The 27,515-nt window shown below is 49.6% G+C and overlaps 1 protein-coding gene across 4 annotated transcripts; it reads right to left on the bottom strand.

Moving 5' to 3' along the window:
• Position 1: 1 nt before the first annotated feature.
• AGFG2 (ArfGAP with FG repeats 2) lies at positions 2 to 27,515 on the bottom strand. Of its 4 annotated transcripts, XM_050783721.1 has the most exons (14): positions 27,126 to 27,515; positions 16,899 to 16,992; positions 15,830 to 15,945; positions 13,175 to 13,328; positions 12,421 to 12,586; positions 10,795 to 10,920; positions 9,919 to 9,951; positions 6,410 to 6,457; positions 3,739 to 3,859; positions 3,438 to 3,520; positions 3,176 to 3,259; positions 2,132 to 2,260; positions 1,790 to 1,875; positions 2 to 1,146 (listed from the first exon to the last, which is right to left on the bottom strand). In XM_050783721.1, exons 1-14 carry the CDS (start codon positions 27,344 to 27,346, stop codon positions 1,087 to 1,089), a joined length of 1,521 nt encoding a protein of 506 aa, XP_050639678.1. In that variant the 5' UTR covers positions 27,347 to 27,515; the 3' UTR covers positions 2 to 1,086. The 4 variants fall into 4 exon arrangements, with proteins under 4 accessions (XP_050639678.1, XP_050639679.1, XP_050639681.1 ...); XM_050783722.1 differs by lacking the exon at positions 9,919 to 9,951; XM_050783724.1 differs by lacking the exon at positions 6,410 to 6,457.

Genomic DNA, 27,515 nt, shown 5'->3' on the forward strand with positions numbered 1-27,515 from the left:
CTTTCGTTCAAATGCAGTTCTTTTCTAACACTGCCTGCAATGAGCTTTGGTGCAGAGATTTGGGGATGGGGAGGCACATGGAGAAAAAAAAAAAAAGACCAGGCAATTGCACAAAGCCTTTCCCTGGAAAACCCAGGCTCTGGGAATGGTGGGGGTCAGGACACATAGCTGCCCCCCTCCAGCCCTGGAGCTCCGGCTTTGATGGTCGAGGCACAGTTGGGGATTCATCCCATTCCCCACATATGAGAGCAGTCTGGGAGCGGGAGATTGGCTGGGTGTGTGTATATATGTATGTGCATATAGATAGATCTATTTATATATAATAGGCTATATTAGAAAATCCTCTCTATGTATAAATATAAAACACTGGTATCCAAACATGACACCAACAGCTAACTAAAGTGCTTGACAGGAGCTGGGCCCGGGTGAGCTCAAAGGTAAACCGCTCATCCTGGGCGCTGGGGAAGCAAAACAATGGGGGACCCCTTCAGCAGGGGGTGCTGCAGGAGGAAAGTATGCGCTGGCCAAGCTGGGCCACCAAGAGCACTTGGGCCACCTGGGCCTTCTGGCTCCCGGGACTGTCTGGTCACTGCCCCGTCAACACTGTGCCTCGTGTTTCCCCTACCTTCCCCACTGCACTCCCATCCACGAGGAGCACAGCGCTGGCGAGCTGGGCCAAGGGAAGAGCTGTTCCCACGGGGTAAGGCTGGCCAGTCTGTGCTCGCAATGTCCTCCACCCACAGGGCTGGGAGTGGGGGAGCACTGTGCAGTGAGAGCAGGGGAGCAGGGAGCTGTCCTAACTGATCATTTGAAAAAAATCCCTCCCCTCAACTATCACTCCTCCAGGCCAGGCCCTGCCCGCACTCCTCCTGGGCTTCCTGCCTGGGTGGAGGTGGGACGAGGGAGGGGAGCAGAGGCTTTGTGGAATCTGAGGACAGCCACCTTTCACCTGTAGGCCCCAAGCAAAGCATTAGCACCTCCACCATCCCTAAGGCCCATAGAAACGCCCACAGGTAAGTGGTCACCAGAGCTCTAGGGAGCAGAGGGCCCCAGAAGGCAGGGAAGAGGTCCCCCAAAAACACAGTGCTACAAGAAGGGGTTGGTGGTTGGAGGCTTGGAGGCGAATGGGCTTGATGAAGGTCCAGTCTGGAAAGAAAGAACAACACGTTTTCCAGTTAGGGGAGAGGAGTTGGAAGCTTAGAAGAAAGGCAGCCAGGAGTCCTTTCTCCTGAAAAATCGCTATGCTGAGGGCAGTGGGAAAGTGAGGGAGAAGAGGCCAGGCGTGGTGGCTCATACCTGTAATCCCAGCACTTTGGCAGGCTGAGGTGGGCTGATCACCTGAGGTCAGGAGTTCAAGACCAGCCTGGCCACCATGGGAAAACCCTATCTCTACTAAAAATACAAAAATTAGCCAGGTGTGGTGGTGCACACCTGTAGTCCCTGCTACTCAGGAGGCTGAGGCAGGAGAATTGCTTGAACTTAGGAAGTGGAAGTTGCAGTGAGCCGAGATTGGGCCACTGAAGTCAAGCCTGGGAGACAGAGCAAGACTGTCTCAAAAAAAAAAAAAAAAAGGAAAGTGAGGGAGAAGGGAGCCAAGGACAGGGATGGAATGGCATGGGAGATGCCAGCGCCCAGAAGAGCTGAGGCCCAAGCTCAGCCCTGGCTTGGACAACGCAGACCTTCACGAGGAAGGGGCGCAGGGGCCACCTCACATCAGCCTCTTCTGGAAGGATTGTCCCAGAGGGAAAGCCCACTCACCGTACCACAGCACCCCTGCTGGGGTACTCACCATGAAGGGGTTGGTGGAGATCCCAACTGGCTGGCTCAGTGGCCTCTGCCCCAACTTGGCTGATCCTAAGTCCCCGAAGGAAGAGCCTGGGGGGCGAGAGCAGTCACTCAGCTGACACCAGCCCACCTTCCTGCAGGCAGACAGCAAGGGAGGCCCTCCTAAACTGGGGGAGTAAGGGAAGGGAGCAGTGGAAGTACCCGGGCAGGTCTGGCGCTTCCCTGGTTCCCCCCTGCTGGTCAGAAACAGCACTGCATGGGCTCTGATGAGGTCGGAGGGACAACTAACTGATCTCTATGCAGAGACTGGACGGGGTGAAAGGGGTTGTCCATTTGCAGCTCTTACCATTCTGCTGCTGAGCCAGCGGGGTCTGCGGGGGGAAGAGCGGTGCTGGGAAGGAGCTGGCAAAGGCCCCAGTGGGTGGCACTGCCTGGGGGAAGCCAGGCCCAGCACTGCTCATCCCAAAGCCTGGCCCTATGAAGTGAGAGATGAGAGGTTCGGGTGAACTTCTGGAAGGTGGGCTGGAGAACTGTTTTTCCTAAGTCCCTCCAAGATGGGAAAATGGGATATGGTTTTTTCCTGACATGAGAAGCGAGGGACCCAGCAGAAATACCCTGAACCAGCCATGGAACTCTTCTGCTTCTCACACCACCAAACAACCCTGCCCTCTCCCTGCCCAGGGGTGCGTGGCAGGGAGGGCATAGTGGTTCCAGGCATGGGCATGGTGCAGGACTGGGCTAGCCTCCCACTACCTGCTAAACTGCAAAAACGGTGCAAACTTCTAACGCTGTCTGTGCCTTAGTTCTCTCATCTCTAAAATGGGGACAGTCCGTCTCCTAGGGCTGCTGTGAAGATTAAATCAGGGCCACAAAACCCTCAGCAATGGGCCCACCACACAGCTCTGCTGCATTCACTCTTATTCCTCTCTCCCCGGCCTCGAGGCTTCAGCCAGCATGAGTCTGAAGGGAGAGCAGCAGAGGCTGGGGAGGGCTGGGGTGAGAGGAGACCACAGGCCTGGAACTGATGGAAGCAGGGAACAGCGTGAGTGTTTCAGGTGGCTTAATCTTCAGGGCACAGAAGAGACTGGGGCTGGGTGCCCAAAGGGACACTGCCGAGGGCTGGAGACAGGAGAATCGTTGCCACTGTTGGTCAACTTTAAAACAGTCTTCAGTGCGGTCTCCGGTAAGTAGTTGCCTGTGTGCTTCTAATTCTAAACTCTGGCTCTGTGACCTGGGTGCTAGGTGGCCTGGCACCGTGTGGGCAGGGGAAGAACCAGGCTGTCTGCTTCTCCCGACAGTGTGAGACAAAGGGTTAATTGAGAGACTGCAGGGTAATGTGAGCCCTGGGAGTCTCAGACGGTCAGGACAAGGGACCGTGCTGGAGGCTTACCTGGCGCCAAGCCATTGGGCTGGAATGGGTTGGTGGAAGGCAGCGGGGGCTGGGCGGCGGGAGCTGCAAAAGGGTTGGTGAAGGCTGCCCAGGTGGAATGGGGAGCAGAGTGAGAGAGAGATGGTTACTTTTTTTCTCACTTGCTTCATCCTGTGATGCCTAAGCATTCCTCTCAATCTATCCCCTTCCCACCCTGTCCAGAGTCCCCAGACTCCTCCTGGCCTCAGGTCCCCTCCTCTGGGTCTCCACAGGCAGGACTCACCTCCAAAGGCCAGCCCTGTGCTGCTGCTGCTGCCCATCGTGACAGACTGGAGTGGGGGGACCTGGCCAGCCATCCCGAAAAGGCTGCGACACGGGGAGAGAGAAGTCATGCACAGCTGCCAGGGCCAATCAAACCTGAGTGAGGGGCCAGGAGATGCCAACCCACCTTGCTCTTCAGGGTGAGTGAGGGAGAGGAGGGGAAGGGAGAACCGCCAGGAGATGCTGATGGGGCTGGGAGGAGCAAGGCCAGGCTTCGGGCGGCTCTCCTGCCCTAGAGCAGACTGCCCACTGTCCATACCTACCTGCTAGGAACACCTGCAGTGGGCACCCCGGGTCCCAGGAAGCTGCCCACGTCTGTGAGGCTGTTTGGCTGACTGGTGGGTGCCAGCGGAACGGCACCAAATGGAGTCCCCTGGCTGCTCCCTGGACAGTTGTGGAAAATACAACAGGGAGAGCTGAGGTGAGACAGAGCGGGAGGGGCAGGAGAGGAGATGGAGATGGCGGTGGTGATGGATTGGAGTCGTGGCATGACAGGCGCCCACTGGGTTCTCTGAGCCAGCCCATTTTCCCCGGGACCACCCAGTTCAGGAGGTCTTGTCTCCCACCAAGAGTTCTCGGCAAGGTGACAGCCCAGTCCTTCTCCATGTCCCCTGCGCTCAAAGCTCCGCTGCGGAGAGGAAAGCAGCTCGTCCCTGGGTCAGGCTGTTCTCCTCCTGCTCCCATTTGGCTTTCATGTCCCACTTTTCCCTCAAGAGATGGAAAAGCCTGTCCTTTCCTCAAACCCGCCTTTCCATTTATCAGAACGTGGCAGGGAGGGGCAGGCAGAGGCACCATGGAGGACAGTAAGTCCCATCACACTCAGGAGGCTCCTGGCCTGTGCAGCCTCCAGCCGTCAGCACTATCTCTTCCCCATGTAGCTGCTGCCTCTCAGGAGGCCGCCCCAATGCCCTGAGCCTGGACGCTCTGCTCATGGCGCCAGCCCCGCTGCTGGGTTCTCCTGCCCTCTCTCCTCTTCACAGCCAAAAAGAAAAAGCACAGAGGGCAAGGCCCACATGGACATCTTACAAAACAGCCAAGGGCCAAGAGTCCTGGAAATTCCAGGCAATCTTGTCTCAGGGAAAGAGGTGGAGTCCCTGTCATTTTAAGAGAGCCTCCTCTTTGTGCATCAAAGTCTCCTCTCTATCTTGGGACCCTATTGACCACACTGGGCTGCTGTGAATGTAAAAGAAGAGTCCAGATGGAAAAAGGCTTTATTGACAGGACGCGGTGGTTCGTGCCTATAATCCCAATACTTTCAGAGGCCGAGGAGAGCAGATTACTTGAGGTCAGGAGTTCGAGACCACCCTTGGCAACATGGCGAAACCGTCTCTACTAAAAATACAAAAATTAGCTGGGCATGGTGGCAGGCGCCTGTAATCCCAGCTACTTCAGAGGCTGAGGCAGGAGAATCACTCCAACCCGGGAAGCAGAGGTTGCAGTGAGCTGAGATCACACCATTGCACCCCAGCCTGGGCAGCAAGAGCAAAACTCCCTCTCAAAAAAAAAAAAAAAGGGGGGGAGGGGCCGGGCGTGGTGGCTCAAGCCTGTAATCCCAGCACTTTGGGAGGCCGAGATGGGCGAATCACGAGGTCAGGAGATTGACACCATCCTGGCTAACATGGTGAAACCCCGTCTCTACTAAAAAATACAAAAAACTAGCCGGGCGAGGTGGCGGGCGCCTGTAGTCCGCGCTATTCAGGAGGCTGAGGCAGGAGAATGGCTTAAACCCGGGAGGCGGAGCTTGCAGTGAGCTGAGATCCGGCCATTGCACTCCAGCCTGGGCAACAGAGCGAGACTCCATCTCAAAAAAAAAAAAAAAAAAGGAGATCTGGCTGGGTGTGGTGGCTCACGCCTGTAATCCTAACACTTTGGGAGGCCAAGGTGGGCGGATCATGAGGTCAGGAGATCGAGACCATCCTGGCTAACGTGGTGAAACCCCGTCTCTACTAAAAATACAAAAAAAAAAAATTAGCCGGCCGGGCGCGGTGGCTCAAGCCTGTAATCCCAGCACTTTGGGAGGCCGAGACGGGCGGATCACGAGGTCAGGAGATCAAGACCATCCTGGCTAACACGGTGAAACCCCGTCTCTACTAAAAAATACAAAAAACTAGCCGGGCGAGGTGGCGGGTGCCTGTAGTCCCAGCTAACGTAGTCCCAGCTACTCGGGAGGCTGAGGCAGGAGAATGGCGTAAACCCGGGAGGCGGAGCTTGCAGTGAGCTGAGATCCGGCCACTGCACTCCAGCCTGGGCGACAGAGCGAGACTCCGTCTCAAAAAAAAAAATTAGCCGGATGTGGTGGCGGGCGCCTGTAGTTCCAGCTACTCAGGAGGCTGAGGCAGGAAAATGGTGTGAACCCAGGAGGCGGAGCTTGCAATGAGCTGAGATTGCGCCACTGCACTCCAGCCTGGGCGACAGAGCGAGATTCCATCTCAAAAAAAAAAAAAAGAGGGAGATCTTCCACATGCTAGGCACTATGCATAAATAACAGTGACCTGGGCCTTAAGTTGGAGAAGTTGAGAATCTAGCAGGGAAGACGAAGTGCCCAGTGCCTACTTGCTGCCAGGTCCTGAAGCCCCGCTCCCTCTCACTGAGTGTCAGCACTTGTAAGACAGTGCTCTCCTTTGCCACCTCCTTCCTAAATGTCTGGGCTTTCTAGATGAACGAGTGCTGGCTGCCAGCTTCCTCCTGGGAAAGGTTACAATGCCACTGTGCTTACTTGGTCATCAATCCTTTCTAATCCACAGACTGTTAGGCAGGCTAGAAAGCCAGCTGGCTGGGGCCGGGCCCAGTGGCTCACACCTGTAATCCCTCCACTTTGGGAGGCTGAGGCAAGCAGATCGCTTGAGGTCAGGAGTTCGAGACAAGCCTGGCCAACATGGCAAAACCCTGTTTCTACTAAAAGCACAAAAATAAGCTGGGCATGGGGGTGCATACCTGTAATTCCAGCTACATGGGAGGCTGAGGCACCAGAATCACTTGAACCTGAAAGAGGAAGATTGCAGTGAGCCAAGATCAAGCCACTGCACTCCAGCCTAGGCAATAGGGCGAGACTGTTTAGAAAAAAAAAAAAAGCCAGCAGCATGGTGTTGGATCCTCTACTGACTCTTCCAGTCGAGGCCTTTCCCTGTCTGCCTGCCTCCAAGTACAGTGTGTGGAATTTCCACGCGAGCACGGCTCCCTCTCCTCGGATGGCTGACTCTTTGTACTACTGTGGTCCTTCATGTTCCAGGAGCTCACCCCAGTGAGGACCAAGCCGGGAGAGAGGCTGCAGGCCATGCTGTGCCTCCCTGTGAACACTAGGGGGCAGAACTATCCCTAGCCTAGGCGGGGTTGGCCCTTTGCACAGAGTGCATTCTCATAAAGGAGGCGGTGGCCCAAGAAACACCTGCGCTCCTGTTTGCTTTTCATTTCATGTACTTTTTTTTTTTTTTTTTTTTTTTTTTTTTTTTGAGGCAGGGTTTCATTCCAGTTGCCCAGACTGGAGTGCAGTAGCACAATCTCAGCTCACTGAAGCCTCGACCTTCAGGGCTCAGCTGATTCTCCCACCTTAGCCTCCTGAGTAGCTGGGACTATAGGCGCATACCACCATTCCCAGCTAATTATTTGTAGTTTTGGTAGAGAAGAAGTTTTGCCATGTTTCCCAGGCTGGTCTCGAACTCATGAGCTCAGGTGATCCGCCCACCTCAGCCTCCCAAAGTGATGGGATTACAGGCATGAGCCACCACACCCGGCCTTCATGCGCTTCTCACGCCACGCAGCTAGATTTCTACCATGACTTATCGCAGTTTCAGAGAAGCAGTTTTGAAAACCTCCCCTCTCTCCATACTCCCCCTCAGAAATATAAAAATAAAAGCAGGCTTGTCAGAAGAGACACCCACCTCTCAAAATCTCCTCTCAGTTCACACCCAATAGCTAAATCACACTCACAGGAACACCTGCATGATCATGGTGTAGTGGGAAGTGGTTCTGCCAATTATCAGCATTAGATCTGGGCCAAGTTGAGCCAGTTTCCTGCAAAGGGAGGCTCTTTCCTTCCTCATGGACATAGTGCATGAAGGTGCCCAACAATGGCAGAATCCTCAGAAATGTTCCTTGGCTCTGGGTTTGGCTGTAAGTTGACTGTTTTTGTTTTGTTTTGTTTGAGACAGAGTCTTGCTCTGTCACCCAGGCTGGAGTGCAGAGGCACAATCTCAGCTCACTGCTACCTCAGCCTCCCCGGTTCAAGCAATCTTCCTGCCTCAGCCTCCCCAGTAGCTGGAACTATGGGCACGCACCACCATGCCCAATTTTTGTATTTTGGTAGAGGGGGTTTTCACCATGTAGGCCAGGCTGGTTTCAAACTTCTAACCTCAAATGATGCACCCCCTCAGCCTCCCAAAGTGCTGGGATTACAGGTATAAGCCACCGCACCCAGTGATTGACTGCTTTTTGAGACAGCCAGATAGTGGACAAAAGGTTTAATGCTTGGAACATCCGTGGGGCTGAGCCCTTCCTTCTCCCTGAGTCTGCCCCAAAAACTCTTGTCTTTAGAGCAATCAATTGTACTGGGAAGGCATTTCAGAAGGGACACATCTATAACAACTTTATATAGGCTGTTTCCTCGAGTGCTCCCATTCCTGGGAGCACACCTTTCTTACTAAATTGAATATTCCTGCACCAATGTACAATTTCTGCCAACAGCACACAAGAAGGTCCTTTTCCCCACATGATACTGGCCATTATCAATCTAAAAATTTTGCCAATATGATGTGCAAAACTATCTTATCCTAGTTTGCATTTCTCTGATTAGTTAGGTTGAGGATATTTTCTTTTTTTTTTTTTTTTTTGAGACCAAGTCTCGTTCTTGTCACCCAGGCTGGAGGGCAATAGTGCGATCTCTGCTCACTGCAACCTCCGCCTCCCAGGTTCAAGCGATTCTCCTGCCTCAGCCTCCCAAGTAGCTGCGATTACAGGCGCCTGCCACCATGCCCAGCTAATTTTTGTATTTTTAGCAGAGATGGGGTTTCACCATGTTGGCAAGGCTGGTCTCAAACTCCTGACCTCAGAGTGATCCACCTGCCTCAGCTTCCCATACTGCTGGGATTATAGGCATGAGCCACCACGCCTGGCCTATTTTCATATTTTTTTTCTGAGTGTTACCTGCTTGTATCTCTTGTCCATTATTCTATTTTAATATTTGCAGGAATTTAAAAAATACTTTATAGATACTAACTTCCATCTGTTTTCTATGTTGTATCGTCTCTCCATCTGTTTCATGCCTTTAAGCTTTGTTTATGTCATCTTTTATCATACAGAATGTGACCTATGGCCAGGCATGGTGGCCCATGCCTGTAATCACAGAATTTTGGAATGCCAAGGCAGGCGGATCACTTGAGGTCAGGAGATTGAGACTGGCCTGGCCAACATGGTGAATGAAACTCCATCTCTACTAAAAATACAAAAATTAGCTGGGCACGGTGGCATGTGCCTGTAATCCTGCTACTCAGGAGGCTGAGGCAGGAGAATCGCTTGAATGAGATTGCACCATTGCACTCTAGCCTGGGTGACAGAGTAAGACTCTGTCTCAAACAACACACAAACAAAAAAAAACAAAAAACAACAACAAAAACTAGAATGTGACCTATGTGATTTATCTTTGTTAGAATTTATGGAGATTTTGTTTCCTAGTTTCTTTCTTACTTGTCTGCTAGTCATGTGGGAAAGCACTGCACAAATTATAGTCTACCAAAATACAAATTATAGTCTCCTACTCCTTTGGCTTATTAAATTCTGATTGTGTCTAATAGTTTTTGCTTCGTGAATCTCACCGGTATGAGGTCAGTTATTTTAAGTACATGGTTTTGAGAACCTCTTTGTGAACTTTTTTTTTTTTTTTTGAGACAGAGTCTTACTCTGCCACTCGGGCTGGAGTGCAGTGGCACGATCTCGGCTTGCCGCAGCCTCTGCCTCCCAGGTTCAAGTGATTCTCCTGCCTCAGTCCCCCGAGTAGCTGGGATTCCAGGTGCCTGCCACCACGCCCAGCTAATTTTTGTATTTTGAGTAGAGATGGTGTTTCACCATGTTGGCCAGGCTGATCTCAAACTCCTGACCTCAGGTGATCTGCCCACCTGGACCTCCCAAAGTGCTGGGATCACAGGTGTGAACCACCATACCCAGCCAACTTTTATCAATATATGTTTCTTCTTGTCGCCCTCCAAAATGATAAAATAGAAACAAAAGCAGCTAATCAGCTCACAGTGGCACAGTGAGAAGGCTGTGGGCAGAGCATGAGTCAAGAAGTCTGGGCTCTGGTCTCAGCTTGGTCACTCTTGGCCTGCACGACTAGGGAAATTGCTTAATTGCCTTATCTGTCAAATGACCAAATTTTAAGGGTTCTTTCCAGCCCTCAAAACTCTATGATCAGAGGCGCTTGGGTAGGCTCTGGGGTGGGGAGAATAACTTACCAAAGCTGTAACTTTCAGTTAGCATCCGACTGGCTGGCAGTGAGGGTGGGGAAGAGAAGGATGGGTAGAGGAAGGGAAAAAGAAAGAGTGTATGTCACTGGCTTTTCCCCCAGACATCTGGGCCTGACAGCGAGCACTGCAGCTGCCCTCCCATTGTCCAGGATGTCCAAAGGCAGAAGGCACCCAAAGGCTATGAAGACTCGACATCTAGAGCTTAGGAAGGAGCAGAATGCTTTAAGAAGGCCTGAAGAGTCTCTTGCAATGGCTAAATAGCATAGTTTTTTGGTTTTGTATGTTTATTTGTTTTGAGACAGGGTCTCACTCTGTCACCCAGGCTGGAGTGCAGTGGCACAGTAATCACTCACTGCAGCCTCACACTCCTGGGTTCAAGTGATCCTCCCACCTCAGCCTCCCAGAGTATTAGGATTACAGGCATGAGCCATTGTGGCTGGCAGCAACGTAGAGTTTACAGGCCTTTGGTCTTAGTGGGATGGATGAGGACTTCTGGAGACTACCTTGACCCTTGACCCTTTGGGACAGTGTACCATGCAGACAAGAGCACCTTAGAGAAAAAGGTCACATCCGTTTAGGACTCAGGTCTTCCATACTTCCTAGTGAAAAGTTTCCTAGTGTATAACCCACACAGCTCCTGCTGCAATCTTAGTCATTTTTCCTTTCATGAAAAAGCAGAACAGTAGAGCCCCCTCTCCCTGACAAGAATGTGTCAGACACGCTCATCCTCTCCTGGAGCTGCTTCTCTTTGTGCTTTGCTGCTTTGCTCTTTAGGATAGTGAGGATATGAATGAAGGCTGATTTATGGACATGAAGAAATGGACACGGTTGGAAGAGAAAGGAAGCCAGTGGGGCAGAGTTTACCCGCAGGAGTTGGCTGGGCCTGGAACGGGGCTTGACCAGCTGGAGGGAGGCTTCCGAACACAGAAGTGCTGGGGCCACTGCTGAAGGCATCAAAGTTGGCAAAGCCCCCGTGGGAAGGTGTCTGACCTGTAGGTGGAAGAAACATAAAGGTTATACAGAAAATTGTCGGGTGTGGTAGCTCATGCCTGTAATCCCAGCACTTTGGGAGGCCGAGGCGGGCAGATCAGTTGAGGTCAGACGTTCAAGACCAGCCTGGCCAACATGGTAAAACCCTCTCTCTACTAAAAATATAAAAATTAGCTGGCCGTGGTGGTACGTGCCTGTAATCCCAGCTACCTGGGAGGCTGAGGCATGAGAATTGCTTAAACCTGGGAGGTGGAGGTTGCAGTGAGCCGAGATTGTGCCACTCTACTCTAGCCTGGGTGACAGAATGAGACTCTGACTCAAAACAAAAACAAAAACAAAACAAAAACAGAAAAAGAAAAGAAAATGTATATACCTATCTATGTAATATATCTACTAATTCTAAAGGCCAAAGGCCACTCTTATAGGACATCTGCCTTTCCACAGGGTCCTCTTCAGAGGGAAATGGGTGGGGCCTGGGGCCAAGAGCCAGACCCACACAGGGGGACAGGGGCACCCAGGGCCTCCAGGTTCACTCCCTGCCCTCTTCTATCCTTACTCCATGAGGCATTAACATTTTTGTCAGGGCCTAGTTTGGGGCATGAAAATTTTTTTTCATGGAGGAAGGAGCTTGAATTTTTTTTTTTTTTTTTGAGACGGAGTCTCACTCTGTCACCCAGGCTGAAGTGCAGTGGCGCGATTGCAGCTCACTGCAACCTCCGCCTCCCAGGTTCAAACAATTCTCCTGCCTCAGCCTCCCGAGTAGCTGGGACCACAGGCACGTGCCACCACACTTGGCTAATTTTTTCTTTTTTCTTTTTTTTTGAGACGGAGTCTCGCTGTGTCACCCAGGCTGGAGTGCAGTGGCACGATCTCGGCTCACTGCAAGCTCCGCCTCCCGGGTTTATGCCATTCTCCTGCCTCAGCCTCCGAGTAGCTGGGACTACAGGCACCCGCCACCACGCCCAGCTGGTTTTTTGTATTTTTTTAGTAGAGATGGGGTTTCACCATGTTGGCCTGGCTGGTCTTGAACTCCTGACCTCAGGTGATCCGCCTGCCTCGGCCTCTCAAATGCTAGGATTACAGGTGTGAGCCACTGTGTCCGGCTTGAAAATTTTTAAAAAAGGAAAACAGATTCTACGCTACTCAACCCTCTACTGGCTATTGCTGATTTGGGGGAAGAATAATCTTTGGTGAAATGGAACACATGATAATCCCCGTCCTACCATTGTAAGAGAGAGAGAAAACAGTAAAAAAGGCTATTTCCAGTGTTCTAAAAGGAAGTGCTAGGAGCCCTCAACTGTAATGTTTTAGGATCAAACTCCCAAACATAATCCTGGCTGTACTTATTTGACCCCAATCCTCCCAGCCTTGCTGCTTCAGAGTGACCTTCACATTTATTTGCATGAGAAGATCTAGAGCCACGGTCACCTCCAGGGACTGTATCTCTCATGTTGTAAGTATATATGCTGTAGGGAGGGTCCCATACCAAAACTCACTTACCCCCAAAGGCAGGGAATGCAGCAAAAGCTGGTGCCGTCTGGGGTGCAGCAAAGGGGTCTCCACCAATGTCAGCCAGCAGGTCAGTACTGGCTTTTTTGACAGAGGAGTGGGGAGGTGGCTGAGTGCTCCGGGCCTGGGATGTCCGAGCGTGAGACTGACTGACGGGCTTGGAGGAGAAGGAATTGCATACAGCCCTTAGAATCCCAGACATGCCTCAGGCCCTCCTCTGGCTCCCCAAGTTGCCCTCAGATAGGCAGGTGGAGAAAGAAGACAGTGAGTAACTGCCCTCAACCTCAGTTTCCTGGGCAGCAGCTGCCTTGGCCCCTCTTACAGCTCATATCATCGTCTTCTCAGTACACCTGCTCCAAGAACCACACATTTTACAGCACATGAGCCAAGGTAACCCTGAGATATACAGGAATGTTGCCCAACACTGCCCCCAAGGCTGTTACTCCTCAACTTTCCCAGGTATTGGACACCATATCCCAGCCCCTTCTGTGTTTCTTTGATGGAATGCTCAGGTTTGGAGCTGATATTGTGACTTCCCTAAATACCACTTCCTGTTGGGTTCTGACTTCCAAAAGATAGGAGGTCCAGAAGTGACAAATACAAGATACGGGTTAACAGCAGGACCGAGAACCAACTCACCGCTCCTGCATTGTTGTCTGCTAAGTCCGGGGAATCTGATTCAGGAAACTGACACTCCTGTCTCCCAAATCTCAACAGAAACATGACGAGCAGATCTGAGAGTTACCTGGCTCGAGGTGGAGGCAGCAACTGAGAGAGACGGTGCAGGATCACCCAGAAGTGTCCGAAGGGGCTTTCCTTCTGGGATGGAGCCCTGCACAGGGGTGGAGGCACTGCCTTTGGTATAAGCGGGCCCCTTGACTTGGTCTGGGGGGACATACCTTTGAGAAAGAATAGTTAGGCTGTAAAGAGAGGGATAAAACTTTGGACCATGCTCAGCTTAGGTGTTTGGGAAGACACAGGTTACAGGAGTCAAAATCTATGCTCATTTTTCTCTACTAATTCCCTTTTATGAAGGCAACCAAGCAACTTAGCAAAGTTCTGCCTATCTTGAGCATCCCCTTGAACATCTTTTGGTTTTTTTGAGACAGGGTCTCGCTCTGTCACCCAGGCTGGAGTGCAGTGGGGCAATGTTGGCTCATCGGAGCCTTAACCACCCAGACTCAAGTGATCCTCCTGCCTCAGCCTCCCAAGTAGCTGGGACCACAAGTACACGCTACCATGCCTGGCTAATTTTTTAATTATTTATAGAGACGAGGTCTCGCTATTTTGCCCAGGCTGGTCTCAACCTCTTGGCCTCAAGTGATCCTCCTGCCTTAGTCTCCAAAGTTCTGGAATTACAGGGTGAGTGACCGCACCTGGCAAAGGTCCCCCTCTTTTATTTCCTGGGTGTTTCTTCAGACTCCTTCTTCTCAGTTCCACAGAAAAGCTGCCTGCCACCTCATCCTCTAGGTGCTGACAATCCACACTTCTATCCTGCCAGCTCCTGCTACTGCCGAGACAATTCCCTTCCACTACAGTGTAGGTGGCCCCTACTCGGTAAGTGTCACCTTAATCCTGAGGACATCCCTAGGAGGGACTCCACAGTGTGGTCTTATCCACATCAATCTCTTTGTTCTCTGCATTCTCTTCTCTACCTCACAGTTACCTCCCAACATGTACACACCCCGGAGATCCCACAAGAAGTGATACCAGGGGAGAGGAAAGGTAAGGGAGAATGGAGATGCTGTTTCCTTCATCAGAAAGACAAAATATAGTTGTCCCATGGTATTCCCAGGGAACTGGTTCCACGATCCCCCGACAATTCCATAATCAGAGGACAGGATGCTCAAGTCTCTTATATAAAATGGTGAAGTATTTGCATATCAAACATGTACCTACTCTAATATACTTTAAATCATTTACAATGTAAATGACATGCAAATAGTTGCTATATTGTATTGCTTTTTTATTTGTATTATTATTATTATTATTATTTTTGAGACAGAGTCTCACTCTGTCGCCCAGGCTGGAGTACAGTGGAATGATCTTGGCTCACTGCAACCTCCACCTCCCGGGTTCAAGCAGTTCTCTGCCTCAGCCTCCCGAGTAGCTGGGATTACAGGTGGCCACCACCGCGCCTGGCTAATTTTTTGTATTTTTAGTACAGACGGGGTTTCACCATGTTGGCCAGGCTAGTCTTGAACTCCTGACCCTGTGATATACCCGCCTCGGCCTCCCAAAGTGCTGGGATTACAGGCATAAGCCACCGTGCCTGGCCTTATTTGTATTATTTTTTATTGTTGTATTGTTATTTTTTGTGTTCCCCCCAGCCCCTGGCCTTTTTTTATTTATTTATTTTTTTTTGAGACAGAGTCTCTCTCTTTGCCCAGGGTGGGGTGCAATGGCACAATCTCAGCTCACTGCAACCTCCGCCTCCTGGGTTCAAGCGATTTTCCTGCCTCAGCCTCAAGAGTAGCTGGGATTACAGGTGTCCACCACCACACTCAGCTAGTTTTTTTTTTTTTTATTTTTAGTAGGGACGGGGTTTCACCATGTTGGCCAGGCTGGTCTCGAACTTCTGACCTCAAGTGGTCTGCTCAACTCAGCCTCCCAAAGTGCTGGGATTACAGGAGTGAGCCACCGTGCATGGCCTGTTTTCCCAAATATTTTTGATGTGAGGTTGATTGGATCCATGGATGCAGAATCTACAGATACAGAGGGCTGGCTGTACATATAAATCATGAAACAAGGCTGGGCGTGGTGGCTCACGCCTGTAATCCCAGCACTTTGGGAGGCCAAGGCGGGCAGATCACTTGAGCCCAGGAGTTTGAGACTAGCCTGGGCAACATGGTGAAACCCCATTTCTACAAAAAATATAAAAATTAGCCAGGCATGGTGGCACACACCTGTAGTACCAGTTACTGGGGAGGATGAGGTAGGAGGATCACCTGAGCCCCAAGAAGCTGAGGCTGCAGTAAGCTGTGACTGTGGCACTGCACTCTAACCTGGGCAACAGAGTGAGACCTGGTCTCAAAAAAAAAAAAAAAAATCATGAAATGATGGGTTAAAGGAATAAAACTATAGGCTGTGTGCTTCCTGCCATCTCTCTCCATATACAAGATCAGCTGAGCTATAAAAATGAACACCCACAGGCCTACCTCCCGACTCTAATCAGTCTATTATCTCTCCAAAAGAGAGGACATAAAATCTGCAGGGTTAGTGACTGAGAACAAGTTGTCCTTTCATGTAGATTTTTTTTACCTGTAACTGAATGGGAGTGGAACAGACTCAACCCAAGTCTAGCCTTTGTGAGAAGGTCAAATTCAACTCTAGAAACTGGACTGTCAGATGCAGAATGTCTTGAACACGTTTCCATAGCAACCTCTTTCCTACTCCTTACCATCTCTTCTTCTCATATTTTTCCTGGAGAAACTCCTTCACTTTCTGAGGATCCCTGGAATCTGGTACTAAAGATGTCCGAGCATCAAATAGACCCAGCCAAATCTTCCGGCAAACCTAAAAGAATGAAGGTGTCAGAGGAGTGGGAGCAGAAAGCAGGAAATATAAAAGATACCACTTCCTTTTTTTTTTTTTTTTTGAGATGGATTCTCACTCTGTCGCCAGGCTGGAGTGCAGTGGCACGATCTCGGCTCACTGCAACCTCCACCTCCGGGGTTTAAGCAATTCTCCTGCCTCCTGTATTATAAATAAAAATACAGTGCTAGGATCTGAGTCTATCTACAAACCAGATATGATTCCTGTCCTTGCAGAGTTTATAATCCAATGGGGCGGTCATGTCTTAGATAAATAAAACTAAAGTTATAATCACATTTTGTGACATGTATTGAAAAAGGAAAATAGAGGGCCATAAGAATTATGGAGAATTAAATTTCGATAAGGGTAGGGTCTGGGACAATTTTCAGAGCTCTGGCTTCCAGGACACCTCCAGAGGCCCTTGAGGACACCCTCTAAGTAAACCAATCACCCATAAGCTAGGGGTACTGCTAACGCCAAGGATAGCAACTTCTGATTGTCAGATTTAGCTAGGGAAGGGGTTTACAAGTCACTTTCAAGTAAAAGATATGCACTTAAACCCAGGTGGTCAAGGCTTAAGGCAGCAGAGCTGGCTCCAGGAGAGCTTCCTCAGAGAGGCTGGCCCAGTCAACTCTGAATGCTCATGCTCTGGAGCTCTGATCATTCTACCCCTCCATTGCTCAGGTGCCACATCCTACAAAGATATTGCTGCTTCCCCTGACTCCTGAAAAAGGAGCTTAGACAAACCACGATTTGTATAACAGAATAAAGATTCTGTAAATATACAAATATACCTAAGGAAAGAAATCATACATAGGAAAAAATTCAGAGAAACTCAACCAAAAATGAAACCATAAGGTTTCCCTACAATCTCGAGACAAAGCCCCACCTGCAGATAGGGCGACCTTCTCACCACTCCATCGGTGGCAGCTCACCTCATTTCCACGGGATTGCAGGAATACTACTTCAGGCTCAGTGAAAGTTGTCATGGAGATTGACTTGACACGATGAGGGGGATTCAGCCCTCTCCTGCGGGAGAGAAACAGGAAGAAAGAGAAGTATAATGCAGTTAGCACGGCAGGCTGTTCATGGGAGGGGGAGGAGGCAGAAAAGGTGAAACAATAGCATATAAACTAAGCTCAGATAGAACCCCCCCCATCCATTTTTTTTTTTTTTTTTTTGAGACAGAGTCTCGCTCTGTCACCCAGGCTGGGGTGCAGTGGCCGGATCTCAGCTCACTGCAAGCTCTGCCTCCCGGGTTTACGCCATTCTCCTGCCTCAGCCTCCCGAGTAGCTGGGACTACAGGCGCCCGCCACCTTGCCCGGCTAGTTTTTTTGTATTTTTTAGTAGAGACAGGGTTTCACCGTGTTAGCCAGGATGGTCTCGATCTCCTGACCTCGTGATCCACCCGTCTTGGCCTCCCAAAGTGCTGGGGATTACAGGCTTGAGCCACCACATCCGGCCAGAACCCCCCCATCTGAAGCTACTTCCTAATTCCAGGATGGAAGGGAAATATTTTTTTTTTTTTTTTTTTTGAGACGGAGTCTCGCTCTGTCGCCCAGGCTGGAGTGCAGTGGCCGCATCTCAGCTCACTGCAAGCTCCGCCTCCCGGGTCTATGCCATTCTCCTGCCTCAGCCTCCCGAGTAGCTGGGACTACAGGCGCCCGCCACCTCACCCGGCTAGTTTTTTGTATTTTTTAGTAGAGACGGGGTTTCACCGTATTTAGCCAGGCTGGTCTCGATCTCCTGACCTTGTGATCCACCCGTCTCGGCCTCCCAAAGTGCTGGGATTACAGGCTTGAGCCACCGCGCCCGGCCGGAAGGGAAATATTTGAAATATTTTGGAGATATTAGAAGTCTCCAAAGAGAGGCCAGGTACAGCCTCTTTAATCCCAGCACTTTAGAAGGCTGAGGCAGGCAGCTCACTTGAGGCCAGGAGTTCAACACCAGTCTGGCCAACATGGTGAAACCCCATCTCTACTAAAAATACAAAAATTAGCCGGGCGTGGTAGTGCATGCCTGTAATCCCAGCTACTCAGGAGGCTGAGGCATGAGAATATCTTGAACCTGGGAGGCAGAGGCTGCAGTGAGCCGAAATCACGCCACTGCACTCCAGCCTGGGCAACAGAGCAAGACTCTGTCCCTCCGCCCCGCTCCCACCACAAAAAAAAAAAAAAAAAAAAAAAAAGAAGTCTCTAAAGAGACAGGGAAGAGAGAGTCAGGAACACCCTGTGATCCCAGTCATTCCGGAGAGGAAAGGCAGAGCCCACCCATCCAGAAGCCACCTCTAGCCTGGCTCAGATCCCAGTAGTTTCAGTGTTCAGCTTGTAGGTCGAGGGGGTACTTCTGGGAACTCGGACGTGTGACCACTTCCCATTTCCTACTTCATCATTGCTTTAGACCTGCAGCCCATCCCCAAGGTACCAGGGCCCACAAAAACACAAATCCCTCAAGCATGAGGGAAGGCAAAAATGAAGGCCCAGGACTATTCTTGATAACACTAACAAAGACAGGATTTGGTGACAAAAAAGTCTCTAGCCCGGCTGGCCCTCCTTGAGTCTACACAGAAGGGTGGAGTGGTGGTGGGATGGAGAGGGTCCCTCTCTTTCAGGAAGCCATCTCTAGGAAAAGAAATATTTGACTTTCTTATTTCTATAACTCTCAGTAAAGCAAGAAGAAGTCAAGTTCAACCATGAGCTATGAGGCTGGCATGGGCGAGGAATATGTATCCTGTGGCAATGCTTTTGTGCCTCCTCTGTATGTTCTGCTAACTCCCTGGGAATCCAGTTCTGCCTCCAGGAACCCTGTGGAGATTATAAGAGAAGAGAAAGCTTCCTTGTCCCCACTCAACTGGTCTCAGGAGTGTTCTAATAGAGGAAACTTGGGGCCAAGCCAGGCAGGCCTTCATAGGTTCTCCTGTCCTTGCACCTTAAGTTGTATTCTGGTCTAGGTCTACTACCCTCATTGGATTAAAACAAAACTGCCCAAACCAAGACAAGCTAGACCCTGGGACCAGGAGGCAAGCAGTCTCAGCAGATGAGGCCTCTTCAGACTTTTACTCTCATGGAAAAAAAAATGGCCAAATGGAGTTGTTCAAATAAAAATCTAGAATAGGGTCCTGGCTGACGACGTCCTCAGGAAGAGCAAAGGGGGAAAAAGAGACAAAAATACTTAACAGATGAAAATCCTGAAAATTCACAAAGAAGGTAGGGAAAACATACATTCACACTAACAGGTGCACACATAGAATCCAAGTGTTCCTGCCAAGTCTGGGAGAATGGCAGTGAGCGTGTAAGCAAAAGCGGGGCGGGGGCCGGGGGTGGGGGGCAGGGAGTGGGCGGACTCAGTACAGAGTGAACAGTAAAGGGCGGCCACCCTGCGGATGATAAATTACTCATTATGGGATTTTAACAAAGGACAGGACACTGGAGGCTCCAGTTGACGCTGTTTGCAGCAATTCTGCTGCTAGACCTTTAGGTATAAAGGGTATCAAAAATGCTCTTATAAAAGACAAGCAATATCAAAGAGGACTGATGCCCCCAAGGAAAGATAAGCTCAGGGAAAAACAAAAGCAAGGCTTTGTTACTACATGTCAAACAATAGCTCTTAAGCTCGATCTGCCCTGAAGACTGTCTTCTGATCACATTTCAGAGATAGTCGGTTCTCTCTCCTAAGGCCTCTCTTGCTAATGGCTTGGTTTGGTTTTGCTTTTAATTCTAGCCAGCCTGCTTTTATACCCTTTCTCACCTTAACCAATAGGCCCTTCCCCTTCAGAATGTCAGGGCTTTCTGAAGTCTAGCCAGATCTCACTGTCCCTGTGATCTCAAAGGTCTTCTCCTTCACCTCCTACAAACAAAATTTACTTTGCCAAAACACAAGGCATTATAGGAGGCACTGTGGGGGATACAAAAATTATAGGACCAAATTATCTTATCAACAGGAGCTCACAAGAAGAACCCAGGAAGCCTGGACAAAAAAAGTACTTCTCACTGCAGTAGGGTTCTATTCAGTCAGGCACTGAAGTATCAGGGAGAACGTGACTCCAGGGTGCAGCAGTTGCGGAAGGAAGAGAAACGGTCATGGGGAAGGTAAAACGTATTATGTTTACACTAGAAAAACAGATTCTAAGCCTATCACAAAAAGGTCATTGACATTTCCTGAATGGATAACCAGGAACTGTCAGCGAACTGTAAACAGGGAGGTGTGCTTCCTTGTTAGGGGAAGGAGGCGGGACTCAACCCAGGCATCAATCAAGATGGGATGCTTAGAACAGAACTTATGGTTGAGCCTGGACTAAAAGAGTTTATTTTTGGTGGGGGCGGTGGGGGTGGGGGGGCCGGACGGATGTGATAGGATGATGGGAAGGCAGAGAAAATAAGAAACGATTTAGGTGCTTTGGGCCAAATGAATCTGATGGAACAGGATGTTTCCATAGCACAGTACAAAAAGCATTGCTCTGACCTTGATGTCTGTAGACTGGATTTTGTACAACCAGAGCCACAGTCTGGGGGCAGGGAGAATTCTCTACAAGGCAACACTGCAGCCTAGGAAGGGGGCCTAGTTACATGGCCTATGAGTCAGAGTTTTTCTTTCTGAATCAGAGAGAGGCCACTGCTGGCCAAAAGAAGCAATTTAGAAACAAGAGCCCCCTTCCTCCTGGTAGCTAAAATCATGTGGCCTAGGTATGCTGCATTTCACTGGGTATATACCAGGGTCATGCAGCGGACCAGATGTGAGTCACTGGCCTGGAATTAAACAGGCCCAGCTCTCCTACTTGCACCCAGTTCCCCAACATAACTCTCAGGTTCCTCCCAAAAGAAGAAATCACAGCAAATTCATTCTGGTATTTCTAACCAGGAAGTGCTCGGGAGGAACAAAGATCAATTTATTTTCCCAGAATAGAGTAAGTTTTTCCAATTGAAAGTACATTATTACTAGGACTCAAGACTCCAGTCAGTCAGGTTGTCTTTATCCACTTCAGTTTCTTTTTCACAGGGCACCTAAAGGGCATTTGAAGTAGTCTGAATTATTTGGCAGCTGAAGCCACTTGTATGTGTAGCAGCTAACGTCTGCCCGGTCCTCTCTTTCCCTCCCTCCCGTCTCCCCTCTGATTCCATTAAGCATAGTACTATTTCCACAAATACCACACCTTTTGTTTTTCTGTGATCATCACCCTCATGCTGGCCCATATTTTTGCTTCTATCTTGCTTCATAAAAGCATCAAACCTGCTCAGCTGCTCAGATAAGAAAGTTCTGCCAGGTCAACAATGGAAAAAAACCAGTTCCACCCAGCACCCAAGTTCTTTTTCATTTGTGCCAAATTTGGACTTGGGAAATCCTTGCCTTTGAACATTTGTGTTCAGATTCATACGCCCCAGATCGTGTTTCTCTGCTCTGGGATTTCACTCCTCTGCTTCTGAACAGGGTACAACTAAACCAGTTTAGCTCTTATCTTGGATGCAAACATCGCTATGAAGAGTCCCTGTTAGGAACTTTCAATAGTGCCTAAGAGGAGGGCTCTCCTATTACCCTGCTCCAGGGTCAATTTCACTAATTTTAGGCAACCTCCTCCTGATCTAAATTCTGCTTCAATCCATTCCTCCTCAGCAGCAATGATAAGCAGCTGTCCTGTTGATTAGAGTCAGATAGACTCCTGATAGCATCCAGCCGCCCTTCCCTTTAGGCTCAACCTCAATCCTTTTTACATTTCTCCCTCCGCCCTCACCTCTCTCACCACCCCCCGTCGAGCTTCTTCTCATCCCTTTAGTAATTTATTACTTCCTTAGGGGCTTTTCAAGTGGTTCATGCGCCCCTTATGAAACAGCACCTAAATCTGTAATTTAGTGAGACTCTGTCCACCTCTGCCCAACAGAGGTCAACATGAAAGACGACAGAGGAGGGGATGGAGGGATGGGACTAAAACAGGGGCAAGGTACATGTGTACCTCTCCAATTCAGACAGATGGAAAAGTACTGAATTATTGAACAATGTATTATACCTTTCCTCCTATGGAGATTAAAATGCTTCAACTAAGAACCATCAGCAAGTCAGACAGGGAAAGTAAGGGACAAGGAGGGCAGGAACTTGTCACAAATAAAGAGCTGTCAAGTGCATTCTTGACACCCAGCCCAGAGCTCTGCCCACCTTAATTCTGACTCCTGTGATCACAGTAAAGTTGGGTAGAAGTAGAAGAGATAAGTATCTATTATCAATGCCTGAAGAACGATGGATTGAAGATGGACCCAAACAGCTACATCAAGGAAACATGTCATACTTTGCTGAAAAAATTGGGTGTCAAAGTTAGTGTCCATCCTTATGTCAATGAGATCTCAGGCTTCAACATCCATTTTCTTTCTGAGGAACAGTGGTTCCACAGAAGCATTCAGGCAAACCAGAACAAGAAAGAACATTTAAAGAACTGCTTTGCAAATAGATGCTTTTTAGCAGCAATTTTTACCCCGTCTTAAGATTCAAATGACAGATTCATCCTCCAAGAGTTAGAAATGTAACTAAACAAACAAGCATATGTGTATGTTGGGGAAATTAAACAGATCCACATCTAGGTTAAGGAAATTAGGTACTGGAAGAAAACCAAATGAATAAAACTAGGTCAGGTGTGGGACCTACAATTGTGGCAGTATGTATGTAAATTTAGGAACAGCAGAAACTAGCAGCCTCTCGCTCAAGCCCTCACACCAACGCTGTGGGTTTTTGCTACAGCTGAGAAAATATTTCTCATTAAAGAGAGAGAACAAGAATGAGCTCATACATGCAGGGATGCAGGCAGAGTCATACGCACCCACCAATATTAAAATATGTGTTTTTCTTCAGATCTTAGGAAATTCAACTTTGGCAGGAACCGTCAACTTTGCTACATCGGCCAATCCAGCCAGCTGGGAATTCTAGTAAGTTTGCTCACTGCCCCCAGACGACTCTATTCCCTTATGAAGGAGACATATTTCTAACACACTGAACAGAAAATTGGCCTTTAAAATAATGTCATCCTGCTGTCTCCTTTCTCTGGCTATGATGCTAAGTGTGGTATTTCAGTTTCTTCCCTCAATATCCTCTTCATTTTAACAAAGAATATTTCTTCTCAAGGCCAGGCACAGTAGTTCATGCCTGTAATCCTAGCACTTTGGGAGGCCAAGGCAGGTGGATCATCTGAGGTCAGGAGTTTGAGACCAGCCTGGCCAACATGGTAAAACCCTCTCTCTACTAAAAATAAAAAAATTAGCCGGGCGTGGTGGTGGGCACCTGTAATCCCAGCTCCCTGGGGAGGCTGAGGCAGAAGAATCGCTTGAACCCAGGAGGTGGAGGTTGCAATGAGCCGAGATTGCACCACTGCACTCCAGCCTGGGCAACTATTAATAATAATAATCATCATCATCATCATAATTCTCTTTGCATCAACCTCAGTTTGGTATCACTCTAACCCACAGAGCTTCATTTTACTTCACAGCCTTTAGCAATACAGAACGATTTCTTTATAGTCCATGGCTTCCACTAGGATGTCAGCTCTGTGAAAATGCGAACTTTATCACTACTCTGTCTCCAGTACCTAAAACAGTGTCTGGCACTTGACAGGCACTGAATAAGTTCATGTTGACTGACCGAATGAATGAACGTGCAGGCTGTCAGCCGACCACAATTTTCACTTCCCACTAACAATAAACCCTAATCTACAGGTAATCAATCATGCGGATTTAAGATGCTAATTGGTCTCCGTGCCACCATGGAACCATGCCTCCAGAAATAAGCGTCCCCTGCCTCACATTCTGCCTTACAGCCCACCTGCCAGCTCCCACTCCTTCCCACAGCACATCAAAGGGACACAGGTAATACTGTGTTAAGACCCCTTTACAAGGATTATATGCTTCGCCCTTGTCATGTTAATTATAGGGAAACTTCAGCTTTCTTGCAGAGTTTCTCCTGAAATTTCTCTTCTTAGACTCTTAACATGCCTTCAATTCAGCTACATTTACTGGCCTAGCCTCTTGATCTTTCACTTCACTCTCATTTCCTGCTAACAAAGGGTTGGTCTAGCTTCTCATTTCCCAAACACCAAAATATGCTCTCTAAATCTACCGCTGTGAGAATCACTCCCTGATTTAGTCTCATAATGCTTTACCAAAAAGCTAAGCAGCCTGGGTGCCGTGGCTCACACCTGTAATCCCAGCACTTTGGGAGGCTGAGGCGGGTGGATCACTTGAAGTCAGGAGTTCGAGACCAGCCTGGCCAACATGGTGAAACCCCATCTCTACTAAAAATACAAAAATTAGCCAGATGTGGTGGTGCATGCCTGTAGTCCCAGCTACTCAGGAGGCTGAGGCAGGACAATTGCTTAAACCTGGGAGGCAGAGGTTGCAGTGAGCTGGGATCACACCATTGCAGTCCGGCCTAAGCAAGTGAGACTCCATCTCAAAAAAAAAAGAAACCAGGTTTTTAATGTGTCCCAGATACTTACCTTTCTTTGTGTCCTGATTGAGGGATATTATAAGGGAAATGTTATCTGTGGGACATTTTAACAAAGATCTACAAAATAATGATAACAATGTCAGCACTTCCCACTTACTCAATTTTATCCATCAGTTTCATCCTTCCGCGTCTCTTTAGTTCTCTTCAGACTAATGAGATTTCCCTTTTCATAGCAGGATCTTCAGGAATCAGCTCTTTCTCTTTCTACTTTACCCTATACATACTTTTTTTTTTTTTTTTTTTTTTTTTTTTTTTTTTTTTGAGACAGAGTCTCGCTCCATCACCCAGGCTGGAGAGTACAGTGGCACGATCTCGGCTCACTGCAACCTCCGCCTCTTGGGTTCAAGCAATTCTCCTGCTTCAGCCTCCTGAGTACCTGGAATTACAGGCGCCTGCCACCATGCCTGGCTAATTTTTGTATTTTTAGTAGAGATGAGGTTTCGCCATGCTGGCCAGGCTGGTCTCAAAACTCCTGACCTCAGGTGATCTGCTCACCTTGGCCTCCTAAAGTGTTGGGATTACAGGCGTGAGCCACCGAGCCCGACCCCTATACATATTCCTAAACGTTGCTCAATCTGTCCCCAGAGTTCTTCACCCACTTCCGAGTCTCTATCCTCTTGCTTCATTTGAGTCTATCTCAGTTTATGACACGTTACTGTTTGGGTTCTCAATCATTATCCCAAGAGCCACGATGGCTTTTACTTAGACCAAAGTCGAATTCATCCTTACAACCCACAAGTGAGGTTGATCAGAACCCAGAGAGGTTTAGCAAAGGAGGTTAAAATGAAGTAAATAATTCCAAACTGCATCTTGGGAGAACCAAATCCTCCTTGCTGGTCTGCCATGATCATCACTAATATCAAACAACAAGTGTTGGAAACAGCAACCCCCATATGGCATTGGGTAAGTTACAAAACCTCTCTTTGCTTCTGTTCTCCCATCTGTCTTGCAAGAACAATACTTCTTGCTCCCTGGCTCCTAAAGGTATCAAGATAGGGAATGGTTTTTTTGTTTGTTTGTTTTTGAGACAGTGTCTTGCTCTGTCAACAAGGCTGAAGTACAGTGGCATGATCTTGGCTCACTGCAACCTCCACCTCCCGAGTTCAAGTGATTCTCCTGCCTCAGCCTCTCAAGTAGCTGGGACTACAGGTGCACACCACCACGTCCAGCTAATTTTTGTATTTTTAGTAGAGATGGGGTTTCACCATGTTGGCCAGGATGGTCTCGATCTCTTGACCTCATGATCTGCCTGCCTTGGCCTCCCAAAGTTCTGGGATTACAGGAGTGAGCCACAGCGCCCGGCCGGAAAGCTTTTTTTTTTTTTTTTTTTTTTTTTTTTTTTTTTTTTTTTTTTGAGACGGAGTCTCGCTCTGTCGCCCAGGCTGGAGTGCAGTGGCCGGATCTCAGCTCACTGCAAGCTCCGTCTTCCGGGTTCCCGCCATTCTCCTGCCTCAGCCTCCCGAGTAGCTGGGACCACAGGCGCCGCCACCTCGCCCGGCTAATTTTTTGTGTTTTTAGTAGAGACGGGGTTTCGCCGTGTTAGCCAGGATGGTCTCGATCTCCTGACCTTGTGATCCGCCCGTCTCGGCCTCCCAAAGTGCTGGGATTACAGGCTTGAGCCACCGCGCCCGGCCACCAAATAATATCTTAATTTGGGGGTAGGAGGAGTGCCGAGGGGGGTGGAGGGGGGCTTACTATATAGCCAGAAAACTAGGCTAGAACTGTGGCTGTAAATTCACTCTGGCGTGACCGAACAGTACCAATGCCAAGTGTAGCACTCAGATGATGCACCAAAGCCCCCCCAAAATCTAGAAAGAGTTTCCTGGATGCTACCACCAGGATCCAGCCATGGCAACAGGGAGCTTAAAGGTGTAAATGATTAACCTTCAGGATGGCTCACCTAGATGTGCAAACGTTTGAAAAAGCTAAGCTCTCTACCAGGGTAACCCATTGGCTCTCATCTCTTAGATTTCATAAGAGTTTTACCTTCTGGGTAACATTTCAAAGCCCTCCTAAGATTAGTATCTACACCTGAACTCTAGACCATGGCTCACTTCCAGCTACTATCTCTAGGCTGTCAATCTGGGTTAATTCGCCTATTAAAAAAATTTTTTTTATTTTAAAATCCTGTACTCTAATCATAGGAATTTCAACCAAGTTTCAGCTGGCTTCCGCATCTCACACTCCAGCAGGGACACAAGCCCGAAGGAAGAAAGGTGCTCGTCCATCTCCAGGACGGCTTTCCCCACCTTTTTCCTTTTTGCTTTCCACCTGCATGAAGTTCCCTCTAAAGGTGCATGTCATTTTCTGGCCCTTTAAGTCCCGACACCCCATCCCACCCCGAGTTCCCTTCCATCCTCCGCACTTTCTCCCTCCCCACTTACAGTTTGCCTCGCCTCCCTCGGGGACTTTCTCGGTCCCTCTCCGGGCGTCATTCTGCACCCCCACCCTTCTCTCTGCAGCGCTACTCCGGCCTTGCTTCCTCTCCCCTGCCCTTTCCCCTCCCCACGACACCGCTGCAGCAGACGACCCCGTCCCAACAGCCGGCGCGTTCCCTGACCTCCCCGCCGCCCTCACCTCGGCCTCTTTCTCTCGCGCCCCGGAGCCCCGGCCTCCCCACCCCGTCCTCGGGTCCCCGGGGTCCCCCCACGCCGACCTCGGCCACTCCCTCCCGGTCACTCACAGGAGGCCGGAGCAGGTGGTGCACACGAAGCTGCCCACGGTGATATCCACGTAGGTGACCCCGCGCTGGGCGCACTCGAAGCAGTGGCGATTCCCGGCCTGGCTGCAGCCACCCAGCTCCCGCACCCGACGGCACCACACCTCCGAGGCCGCCTCCGCCTCCGCCTTGCCCCCGCTGACCCCGCCGCCCGGGCCCGGGCCCTTCTTCGCCGCCATCACCATCGCTGCCCACTCCCTCCCCGCTAGTCAGCAATCACCCCTTCAACCACTGCCGCCTTCCCGCCTCCTCAGCCGCCTCCGCACGCCCAGCTCCCCTGACAGAAGCTCGGGAGCGGGCGGTGTCCGCAGGAGACTCCGCCGCCCCCCACCCTCCTTGCCCGTCCTGCACGCT

Source organism: Macaca thibetana, chromosome 3 (genome assembly GCF_024542745.1).
Source record: "Macaca thibetana thibetana isolate TM-01 chromosome 3, ASM2454274v1, whole genome shotgun sequence".
Taxonomy (NCBI): Eukaryota; Metazoa; Chordata; class Mammalia; order Primates; family Cercopithecidae; genus Macaca; species Macaca thibetana.

What these genes read in the sequence shown, in the direction of transcription:
- AGFG2 (XM_050783721.1), bottom strand. Translation starts at nt 27,346, where the DNA reads ATGGTGATGGCGGCGAAGAAGGGCCCGGGCCCGGGCGGCGGGGTCAGC. An exon ending in CTGCCTCCACCTCGAGCCAG is followed by an intron (nt 12,587 to 13,174) that starts GTAACTCTCAGA and finishes TTCTCCTCCAAG; the next exon opens with CCCGTCAGTCAGTCTCACGC. An exon ending in GCCCAATGGCTTGGCGCCAG is followed by an intron (nt 2,261 to 3,175) that starts GTAAGCCTCCAG and finishes CTCACTTCATAG; the next exon opens with GGCCAGGCTTTGGGATGAGC.